General features: G+C 34.8%; 1 protein-coding gene across 3 annotated transcripts in view; it reads right to left on the reverse strand.

Annotated features, from left to right (window-relative positions):
- Positions 1-628: 628 nt before the first annotated feature.
- LOC124357758 overlaps positions 629-12,533 on the reverse strand; it is a 47,010-nt gene continuing 35,105 nt past the window's right edge. For all 3 annotated transcript variants that reach the window (XM_046809799.1, XM_046809814.1, XM_046809806.1), the window contains one exon: positions 629-3,386. In XM_046809799.1, the coding sequence (XP_046665755.1) occupies positions 2,660-3,379 (720 nt within the window). In that variant the 5' untranslated portion in view covers positions 3,380-3,386 and the 3' untranslated portion in view covers positions 629-2,659. The remainder of the gene's footprint in view (positions 3,387-12,533) is intronic.

The raw sequence follows: 12,533 nt of genomic DNA on the forward strand, positions 1-12,533 counted from the left end.
TTTGTTGATATCAAACATTAAAATGTCAATTTCAATTTTGCTCTTTTGGAAGATGGGTGGTTAATATTTCTATTGGTACATCATTTAATATGAATGAATGGGTAAAATCAAAATAAATATTAAATTTTTGCAAATAACTCATAATAAATTTTATTGACAAAAGCTCAGAACAAATAATTTATAAAAAATATATTTTTGGTCATTTTTTTGCTTTTAATTAATTGTGATGTTTGTTTGAAATATTCATGTCATTATACTGGCCAAGCAAACATAATTAAATAATTATATTTAACACATTCACGACGTTTACCTCATCGGGTACAAGCAATTTTTCACAACTACTGTTGTGTACCCAATGGAGTACATGCTGCTAAGTATTTCCTTATTACGTTTTTATTGTTTGCCTGTCTATACATTGGAATTTACAAATTCTGGATAATTATTGAAAATAAAGTTTTTAACCATGCTTTAAAGTAGAATAACAGTTGATATTGTATACAGGACTATTAGAAACTGGACTATTAGAAATCTATCAATTTAGAAACTGAATAACACTGTACTAAAAAAACATAGTGTAATTATTTTACAGTCGAGACTGGTTGTGGATTTTTCAAAACAAACAATTTAGTAAGAAATAATGCAGCTTTAATCCAAAAAAGTTTTTAAGATAACAATGATATCTATTTTACATGCTATGTTGATAAATATTATTTAAATAATAGCACATCACAATAATTTACATATCCGGTAAAATTAATTTATCTCTACATTATTGCTTATACACTAATAAACATTATACACAAGAAGTGAATTGTCTACTCTTAAAGAAACTACAGTATGTTACAATAAATTGAAAGGTATATCACATTGTCATTACAACAACTAAACAAAAACCGTGGATGTCACACTAAATAAACTGTAAGTTTTATATGTTTTTATTACTATTTTTATTAATTACAATAATAAAATAAGCATCCTATATAATACAGCTGTTCTTTGATCTGTATTTCATTGCTTTATAGTATAACATTGTAGGAGTAACATTATTACTTACACAATACTATTTTTGACACATACTTAATGAATACTTTAATCCTTTAATGAATTATTTACTGGTGATCATTGATTGTTTATGTACAAAATGCATAATACATGCTATTTTACAACTGATTAAATAAACCATAAGCATTTACATATTAAAATATCTTTATCAATAACAGAAAACATTTATGCTTAGTTTTCATTCCATGATATTTCTAAAAGAAACCTTTTATATAATAGGAAACATGTTTGTTATTTTGCTTGATGCATTTTGGATAAATATTAAAAATCACCTGCACAATATTTCTGTAGGTTAATAAAAAATTATGTATACTCAAAAATAATGTTATACAATAATTATTGGAATCAATTGTCAGTCTATGATTTGTTTTGTTAAAATTATACAAATTATTTACATCAAGTACCAAATAAAGTTTTTAAAACTATCATGTTTTTATTTCCGTTTCTTATATGAGAACTTATCTATTTACAATATCACCAATCTAAATTTAATTTATGTTTGCAATTGATTTCAGTGTATACACTGTTTTGGTTATCACTTAGTTTAAATAGATTCTTGTCATAATACAAGTGAGGCATTCATCATTTATATAGTAGGATTATAGGCATTATAGGCGTTCTCCATTGTTGTGGTATACAAAAGATATTTCAACTGGTATCAATACATGTCTGTCTTTTTTCTTCAGATGTAACATCTTAAATCATAAATTTAAGTATGCAAGGAAGAAACCTTACAAATTTGATTTGACAAACATAGGTTATGCCAAAGATGTGATAATCTTCATGTTTTTGTACTGTTTACTTTCTTGCATGCTTAAACTTACAATTTATCCCAGGACTGTTTACTTCTGGTTGGTTTCTTTCTTTTTGTATGTATCTAGTCTTACTTGTGGTTATTTTTGTGCATTTTCTAATTTTTATTTATTTTGATGATGCAAAAGTTATATATTTTTTGCATCAAAAGAATATTAAGATTAATCAAACTAATTACAATCTCAATACAATTGTATTGCATATTTAACAAGCTTAATTTATTTCTAATTGTGTGATAATCACACTCAGCTGTACGTAGGATGTATGTAAAGAATAAATTAGTACGGTACTCCATTTCAATTTTTTATCACAACTATGAAAGCTCTTAAAATAGTTTTAGCTATTAGTATTCTCTAATACACTAAAAGTATAAAAATACATAATATATACCTCCGTAAAAATGTATTCCAATTTGTCATAATGGTCTAAATACTTTAAAATTATAATGAGAATTTTATTTTTATCATTTCTCTGAATTATTTAAAGATTTAGGTTGAAATTTGAATTTATGATAATTAATTGATTTAAGCAGTGAATAGTCACCAAATACTAATACATTCTCACTACAAAGATACATTTTAAAATTATTAATAAATTAGTTTCCCAATTTATCTGTACAATTCCAGTAGTATTTCTGTTGATTTCTAGTCTGGCAAGCATGAATTGTTATTATTGTCTTATAAAAAATCACTATTAGTTCGAGTTAATGGCTCTACTAATACAGTAATTAAATCTGAAAATAGGACATTACAACCATTGTTCAGTCTTAATACAGTGTTTGATGTTAGCGTTTACTTCTTCCTTTCATTGTAAACCGCCTCCAAAAACTGACTTTCCGGCTATCGTCTTCTTCATCACAGTTCTGGTTGCGCTCCACAGACATTTCCCTTGTTGGTGAGCCATGGCCTGAATCGGCATCATCCATTCTTGTATTTGTCGGTGGAGCAGTGGAATTTTTGCTTTCACCACTTCCCGTTCTTAAGAAATCTAAAAAATTTGATTCACCACTCGACTTTTTTCCTTTCTTTTTGCCGGATGCTCCGAAGCTCAAACTTTGTAAATTCAGCTCCGCTTTCAACTGCTCATGGGAAATATCTTCAACCCTAAATTCATTAGGATCCTCTACGAAAGCCTGTTGCAAATCTCTCATAATCTTTTTCCGTATGGTTTTCTTCATCGACAAATGTCTCTCTAGATGTTTTACATCTTGTTCTGTTTTTTCTCGCCTGCTTGAGCGTTGCTGTTTTTTCTTCTTTGATGATGAAGTTACTGATAAATCTTCTTCGCTGGTCGAACCGACTGATATTGCACTGTCATTGCCACCATTTGTGGAAATCGAACTAGAGTCTGCACTTTTACCATTGCAGTCATCCCAGTTTGATCTGGAGTCTATATCACTTACTTCATTGACAATTTTTTCTGGAGAGTTCTTTGGTTGCTTCTTGTCATGAAATCCAAAAATGTCTCTTAGATGAGGAATGTTTCTTTCAGACTGATGGGCCATTGTTCCCCTGAAACAAAAGAATTCTTATTATGTACATATCTTTACTAGTAAGTAAGCAACTGTAGTTCTATGGAGGTCTATAATATTCAAATCATTTCACAATTCCCACTATAAACAGTTCTGAAATTGAAACAATTAATTATTACCATTAATAGGTAGGTAAACGCATAACTCTTTTACAATGTTTATTGACAATGCCCATTCCAAGGGCTAAGGGTGAAGCTATAACCTATTACTTAATTAGTGGTGTAAAAATAATCATCTTTTAAAATTATAACAATTTCAAACATTTCAATAGGATTCATTTTTTAGGTTTTATTTTGATAAGGGATTTTAATATTGCAGTTCAGATAATATTTTAATGTATTTGTGTGTTTTTTTAGTGATGAACAACACAATAAGAGTTGGTTACCTGTTGTACTTATAGACGATATCAATGAAAATTCTTTGAACTCCTATATCCTCATTAGAGAATATTAATTTATAGTCTCTTGCAATGGTAGGGGGAAGGGTAATTATTTGTGATGGGGTTTCCTCTTCTCTATAATGAAGAATGTAAAGGCCATGTACTTGTAGAAATACGTTATTTATTTACGAACTTTGTAAATATCTTTTGTGATATTGCCTTTTTGTACTAAACATATTTTTTGTAAACATTTTTATAATTTTTTATGTATACTTGCAGTGTAAATAAGTTTAGGTAGAAAAATTATTACTGATACAAAATTTGAATTTTATTGTAAGTATAATAATATGTAACACATACATTTTTATTATAACGTGTAATTTATAGTTTAAATCTTTCAATTTTGCAACAATATTTATAACACTTATTTTATTATAAACTTTTGTTCATTTTCTATAATAAAAGTTTTTACAAATAACACAAAACACGTTTTGTACTTTTTATAAATTTTGGCACTAAATTTAATATTTTTTAAATATATATACAAGAAATAATTTACTACTAAAATATAATGTTCAATGATTATAAACTAACATATTTAAAAATAAAACTAACAACGCTTGTTGTACAAAAATGAATATGCAATATTTTTTAATATTTTTATGTTTTGTAAAAAAGAAAACAACAATAATTGTAATATAATGATAAAGTTTATAACTTTTTTAGACAACATTGGAAATTAGCATTATTTCTATGGTCATTCTTGGAGAGTTATAACCAGAAAAGCCAAGCTTTGCAGATTCAACAAGTGAACAAGTCTGGTCTTCTTTAGGGTTAGACAATCTCCAATATTACAACCTGTTATTTGGGGAAGTTTAATTTAGAACGGTGAATGTCTCTCGATTTGTCCTCTGCTGTACCGGAAATCAACGGACAATGTAAGCAACTGTTGTGGTCTCCTCGTCCGTTACTTTCACTGAGATTGACCTCTGCCAATCATTATTCACTTTACTATCACTAAATGAGAGGCCACTCCTGTCCTAGACCTTTCCCTTTCGGCGAGACGTAATGTCTTCTCGCCCCTTGTTTTTCTTGCAAAAAATCAGGTACTCTTTGTTGAAAGTACGAAATTGTCTACACCATCGATCTCAAAATGTAATAAGCTGGTGAAACGTCGTGTGTTACACGGAAGAAGAAAGTAATACGTTTGTAAGACCTTCACACCAACTCTCCCTCCGTTCATGATAGCATATCGGCAGATATGTGTTTGAACAGCGGTAGCTGTTGATGCAAATTACACTATGGTCATGAGCGGACAACTTCAACAAATAAAGCAGCTGAACAGCTGTATATGTTGATGGAAATCACACTGTGATCTTGAGCGGACAACTTCAGCAGATATAGGAGATGCGCAGCGGTAGCTGTTGATGTAAATTACACCAAGGTCATGAGCGGACAACTTCAACAGATATAGGAGTTGAACAGCGGTAGCTGTTGATGTAAATTACACAAAGGTCTTGAGCGGACAACTTCAACAGATATAGGAGTTGAACAGCGGTAGCTGTTGATGTAAATTACACAAAGGTCATGAGCGGACAACTTCAACAGATATGGGAGTTGAACAGCGGTAGCTGTTGATGTAAATTACACAAAGGTCATGAGCGGACAACTTCAACAGATATAGGAGTTGAACATCGGTAGCTGTTGATGTAAATCATACAATGATCCCGAGCGGACGACTTCATCAGATATGGTAGCTGAACAGCGGTAGCTGTTGATGTAAATTACACAAAGGTCATGAGCGGACAACTTCAACAGATATAGGAGTTGAACAGCGGTAGCTGTTGATGTAAATCATACAATGATCCCGAGCGGACGACTTCATCAGATATGGTAGCTGAACAGCGGTAGCTGTTTATGTAAATTACACAAAGGTCATGAGCGGACAACTTCAACAGATAAAGTAGCTGAACAGCGGTAGCTGTTGATGTAAATTACACAAAGGTCATGAGCGGACAACTTCAACAGATATAGGAGTTGAACAGCGGTAGCTGTTGATGTAAATTACACAAAGGTCATGAGCGGACAACTTCAACAGATATAGGAGTTGAACAGCGGTAGCTGTTGATGTAAATTACACAAAGGTCATGAGCGGACAACTTCAACAGATATGGGAGTTGAACAGCGGTAGCTGTTGATGTAAATTACACAAAGGTCATGTGCGGACAACTTCAACAGATAAAGTAGCTGAACAGCGGTAGCTGTTGATGTAAATTACACAAAGGTCATGAGCGGACAACTTCAACAGATATAGGCGTTGAACAGCGGTAGCTGTTGATGCAAATTACACTATGGTCATGAGCGGACAACTTCAACAAATAAAGCAGCTGAACAGCTGTATATGTTGATGGAAATCACACTGTGATCTTGAGCGGACAACTTCAGCAGATATAGGAGATGCGCAGCGGTAGCTGTTGATGTAAATTACACCAAGGTCATGAGCGGACAACTTCAACAGATATAGGAGTTGAACAGCGGTAGCTGTTGATGTAAATTACACAAAGGTCTTGAGCGGACAACTTCAACAGATATAGGAGTTGAACAGCGGTAGCTGTTGATGTAAATTACACAAAGGTCATGAGCGGACAACTTCAACAGATATAGGAGTTGAACAGCGGTAGCTGTTGATGTAAATTACACAAAGGTCATGAGCGGACAACTTCAACAGATATAGGAGTTGAACAGCGGTAGCTGTTGATGTAAATCGTACAATGATCATGAGCGGACGACTTCATCAGATATGGTAGCTGAACAGCGGTAGCTGTTGATGTAAATTACACAAAGGTCATGAGCGGACAACTTCAACAGATATGGGAGTTGAACAGCGGTAGCTGTTGATGTAAATTACACAAAGGTCATGAGCGGACAACTTCAACAGATAAAGTAGCTGAACAGCAGTAGCTGTTGATGTAAATTACACAAAGGTCATGAGCGGACAACTTCAACAGATATAGGAGTTGAACAGCGGTAGCTGTTGATGTAAATTACACCAAGGTCATGAGCGGACAACTTCAACAGATATAGGAGTTGAACAGCGGTAGCTGTTGATGTAAATTACACAAAGGTCATGAGCGGACGACTTCATCAGATATGGTAGCTGAACAGCGGTAGCTGTTGATGTAAATTACACAAAGGTCATGAGCGGACAACTTCAACAGATAAAGTAGCTGAACAGCGGTAGCTGTTGATGTAAATTACACAAAGGTCATGAGCGGACAACTTCAACAGATATAGGAGTTGAACAGCGGTAGCTGTTGATGTAAATTACACAAAGGTCATGAGCGGACAACTTCAACAGATATAGGAGTTGAACAGCGGTAGCTGTTGATGTAAATTACACAAAGGTCATGAGCGGACAACTTCAACAGATATGGGAGTTGAACAGCGGTAGCTGTTGATGTAAATTACACAAAGGTCATGTGCGGACAACTTCAACAGATAAAGTAGCTGAACAGCGGTAGCTGTTGATGTAAATTACACAAAGGTCATGAGCGGACAACTTCAACAGATATAGGAGTTGAAACAGCGGTAGCTGTTGATGTAAATTACACAAAGGTCATGAGCGGACAACTTCAACAGATATAGGTAGCTGAACACAGCGGTAGCTGTTGATGTAAATTACACAAAGGTCATGAGCGGACAACTTCAACAGATAAAGTAGCTGAACAGCGGTAGCTGTTGATGTAAATTACACAAAGGTCATGAGCGGACAACTTCAACAGATATAGGAGTTGAACAGCGGTAGCTGTTGATGTAAATTACACAAAGGTCATGAGCGGACAACTTCAACAGATATAGGAGTTGAACAGCGGTAGCTGTTGATGTAAATTACACAAAGGTCATGAGCGGACAACTTCAACAGATATGGGAGTTGAACAGCGGTAGCTGTTGATGTAAATTACACAAAGGTCATGTGCGGACAACTTCAACAGATAAAGTAGCTGAACAGCGGTAGCTGTTGATGTAAATTACACCAAGGTCATGAGCGGACAACTTCAACAGATATAGGCGTTGAACAGCGGTAGCTGTTGATGTAAATTACACAAAGGTCATGAGCGGACAACTTCAACAGATATAGGAGTTGAACATCGGTAGCTGTTGATGTAAATCATACAATGATCCCGAGCGGACGACTTCATCAGATATGGTAGCTGAATAGCGGTAGCTGTTGATGTAAATTACACAAAGGTCATGAGCGGACAACTTCAACAGATATAGGAGTTGAACAGCGGTAGCTGTTGATGTAAATCATACAATGATCCCGAGCGGACGACTTCATCAGATATGGTAGCTGAACAGCGGTAGCTGTTTATGTAAATTACACAAAGGTCATGAGCGGACAACTTCAACAGATAAAGTAGCTGAACAGCGGTAGCTGTTGATGTAAATTACACAAAGGTCATGAGCGGACAACTTCAACAGATATAGGAGTTGAACAGCGGTAGCTGTTGATGTAAATTACACAAAGGTCATGAGCGGACAACTTCAACAGATATAGGAGTTGAACAGCGGTAGCTGTTGATGTAAATTACACAAAGGTCATGAGCGGACAACTTCAACAGATATGGGAGTTGAACAGCGGTAGCTGTTGATGTAAATTACACAAAGGTCATGTGCGGACAACTTCAACAGATAAAGTAGCTGAACAGCGGTAGCTGTTGATGTAAATTACACCAAGGTCATGAGCGGACAACTTCAACAGATATAGGCGTTGAACAGCGGTAGCTGTTGATGTAAATTACACAAAGGTCATGAGCGGACAACTTCAACAGATATAGGAGTTGAACATCGGTAGCTGTTGATGTAAATCATACAATGATCCCGAGCGGACGACTTCATCAGATATGGTAGCTGAACAGCGGTAGCTGTTGATGTAAATTACACAAAGGTCATGAGCGGACAACTTCAACAGATATAGGAGTTGAACAGCGGTAGCTGTTGATGTAAATCATACAATGATCCCGAGCGGACGACTTCATCAGATATGGTAGCTGAACAGCGGTAGCTGTTGATGTAAATTACACAATGATCCCGAGCGGACTTCTTCAGCAGATAAGGTAGCTAAACAGCTGTAGCTGTTGATCTAAATTACACCACGATCTTGAGTGGACGTCTTCAGCAAATATGGTAGCTGTTGAACAGTGTTGAGGCACCTGATTCATAGCTCATGTATTAAATGGAACCCGCGTGGGAGCACTATTTTCCCCCGCACATTACACGAAAATAAGTTATTTGACTACCTCTAAATAAGGGTTTATTGTTTCATAGTAGTGGAAATCATTACAGCTTACTGGTAAAACAATTATAACAGGACGAACAAAAACAAACATTCTTGTGTTTTTGAGGTTATCTTAGAAATCAGTGTTCTTCACAATGGATTGTAAATTTAGAATGTAGGCCTACGAGTGTCGTATTTATTAAAACTCTGGATCCACCCATGCGAGCAACATAAAAGGAAACGAAGATGAATAAAGATAAAAATAGAAAAGGGAATGGACGATAGGATGGAGTTTGTATTCACAATACTGGCCATTAATTCAACTGACTCCTACGCACTGGGAGGAGTAAACTGTGCAGCTCGTGGTGGTCATTTATTACACCTACTGAAGTTCAGGTGACTACCTTGTAGAATCCTGATTATGATAGCCTTTTTAGAATATCCAAATTCGCTTCTAACTCTGCCCTCCGGGACGGCCAGATCCTGCACAAAATAAATGTCCAAGAAAAGACGGTATTGTTGGCTATGGCATTGTACAATTCTGAGACAGAGGCAGTCTCAATAACGCTTTATTTTTATCATTGACCACTTTCCCAGCGTACGAGGCACTTAACAAAAGATCACCATTTACCAATTGAGACATACACGAGTCATCGCCTCCTTTACTCAATCTTAAGACTGAGTCCATCACAATGATGAGATTTCGTATACTCATTTTTAATAGTTAACAAATATAAATAAATTTATACTTCACACTTCAAACCATCTTTCTGCAACTTAATGAATCGACTGTAAATTTATATGGATGAATCAGCTTTTCTTGGTTTCAGGCCCAGCATTATGTTCGTACGCGATGAACTGCCTAACACATGGGTATTGACTGCTAGAGGAAAAAGACATTAACGGATATATATCCAGTGCTGTTTCATTTATTGGAGACTATTTCGCGTGGATAATCACATAATCGGTCAACAAAGCATTTCATTTGTCTGTGAGAACCCGTTTTTTATAAAATGTTCATTACTTGCGCCTAAATTCTATTAAGGTAATATTATGAGGGTTAGTTTTCATTACTGTTGCCTCAGTGTTTTCTAGTTTCAATTTAAAATTATCGATGTTAGATTTATCATTACAGAAAGTAAATGTTTAAGAGTATGCTTGAAAAATATTAATACATAATGAAAAGTAGTAGTTTGTATTTTAAAAGTGTGCTGGAGACGAGACTAGTGAAATGTGTGGTCTATGGCGCTGGTAAGGCGCGCTAGCCATTGGAAGATATAGATAAGTAGAAAGTGACGTCATGACGGATCAAGCGACCTGCAGACCCGAGTAGGTTAGGTTAGGTCAGCTGATCTGGTTCTCGAGGTCAAACCTTGTCCGTTTGAAACTGTGGAGCTCGACATTATCTTCCTCGATGTCCTTCCGATGACTAAACGTTATGGAGTCCTTGCATTAACATAAGTTATCAACAGATTATTAATCCTCAATAGTCAATCCTCACCGAGACTTTATTATGACGTAATTAGAAAGGAAAGGAATTAAACAAATAACGTACACTTGTTTATAGTTGTTAAATACGGATTACAGAGAAAAGAATAAACGGAAAACTTCTGTATCCTCTGGTAAAATAATTAAACAGATGAAAGAAATTGCAACCAATGTAAAATCAATTGCTACTATATAAAATGTTTTTTCATGACATTTTATTAAAAACCAAATTATCATATTTTAATGCAGCTAAGCTACATGTTATGCTGTGAAGTTGACCTACTTACATTCAGTTAGAGCTTTTAAATACCTAATATTGCTGAACTAATTAACTTCCCATAAGAAAAAAACAGGAACTAACGATGTATTTGGAAATAATATGATAAAGTTATAAGTTCACAAGACCTCTGGGGAACGATTACGCTCGGCCACAATTACACATGTTGTATACTGTCATTACTTTTGAATAATGATGAGTTAAAGTGAAGAAAACTACCCAAATTTTTAAACAGAAACCCGTGTTTTTCTTTATTTTTGGTTACCGTAATTCACAATAACACATAAAATATTTTTCTTTTACTCGAATACATAGGTGAATACTGCCTAAATAGTAACAAACATTTTCCAAGGTAATGTAGGTGTATATTTTAGTGTGGTAGATGTTCGAAGTGAGCTGTTTACCGTGTGAGAGAGGTCGGCGGGATCCGGGTTCGTCAGGGATCTTCTTTAGAAAAACAAACTATAAACGTTGTGGTTGTGTGCTACGTATCGGCAAACGACAGAAATAGTAATTATAAATATTGCAGAAAAGTTATTACTAATTCTTAAAAATAACGCAATCAGTAGAAAATTTAAATAGATTACAACACTCAAGTAAAGATTTAATGTTGTGACGCTATCTACGCGTCCCAAACAGAACTAGCTTTCCCGAACACAATTTATTACGCAATTTCCATACGGATGCAAGGTCTATTCCCTTTTAAAACCAAATGTACGAGATAACTTTTTGTCTTAGTAAATTGTCCCTATAAAAAATAAAATTACTAACGAAGTCGAGTTAATGTACTTGAATAATTTTCGGATCATGAAACTTCACATTTAAAGTTTGTTATTATATACCAGGTTGGATATTGAATTATTAAAACCTATATATATATATATATATATATATATATATATATATATATATATATATATATATATATAGAGAGAGAGAGAAATAAACTGTGGACCTTATAAATCAGGTCCATATTTAGGATGATGATCTGGAATACTCATACCAAGCTGGAAAGTTTGTTTTGTTTGAAGACAACATAACAAGGTAACAACACAAACTTTCAAATTTTAAAACTGGAAGAGATACTGTGAATAATTTATAGTCGCATTCTTGTTACAAGAGGATAGGGCTCGTATACTAAAGGCAAGTGGAGGAGAGGATCAAGAAAGAACCTAAATTGAAAGTAACCTTTGGGCCCTTAGAAAAGTCTTCGTGGTCTGGCAAAGTTACAGTCCATGTGGCCTGGGCGCGATTAGTCTAGTCTAGAGATTAGCTTGGCAGTTACGCTGAAGCTGTTTTGTCACAGAGTAGGCTAGTTACGTAGGCTGTCGCTGAAGGCTGAGCCAGGGCGGGGGCTAGCCAACATATCCCTCAAGGTCCTTTTTTTAGCCGGCCTATTATGAGAAAGAAAACAAATCTATTAGAACAGATAGTTCTGATTATCCCTGCCCACTTATAGGCTAGGAGCCTAGAGCTAATTTGGGCTGTATAAGTACACAACCTGGTTCTTCTTGAAATCCGCAGGGGAATCCTTCCTAAGAAGTAGATGACCGCGTTAGTTTTCGTGAAGGTCGAAATGAGAGTGTACCAAAAGGGTTAAAAATATAATATAATAATTTTTTCTCTAATTATTTTCCCTAACTTGGGTACAATTAACACCGACTTTTGGACACATAAATAACAGCTATATTATCATCAATCAGCT

This window comes from Homalodisca vitripennis, chromosome 1, assembly GCF_021130785.1.
Source record: "Homalodisca vitripennis isolate AUS2020 chromosome 1, UT_GWSS_2.1, whole genome shotgun sequence".
NCBI lineage: Eukaryota > Metazoa > Arthropoda > Insecta > Hemiptera > Cicadellidae > Homalodisca > Homalodisca vitripennis.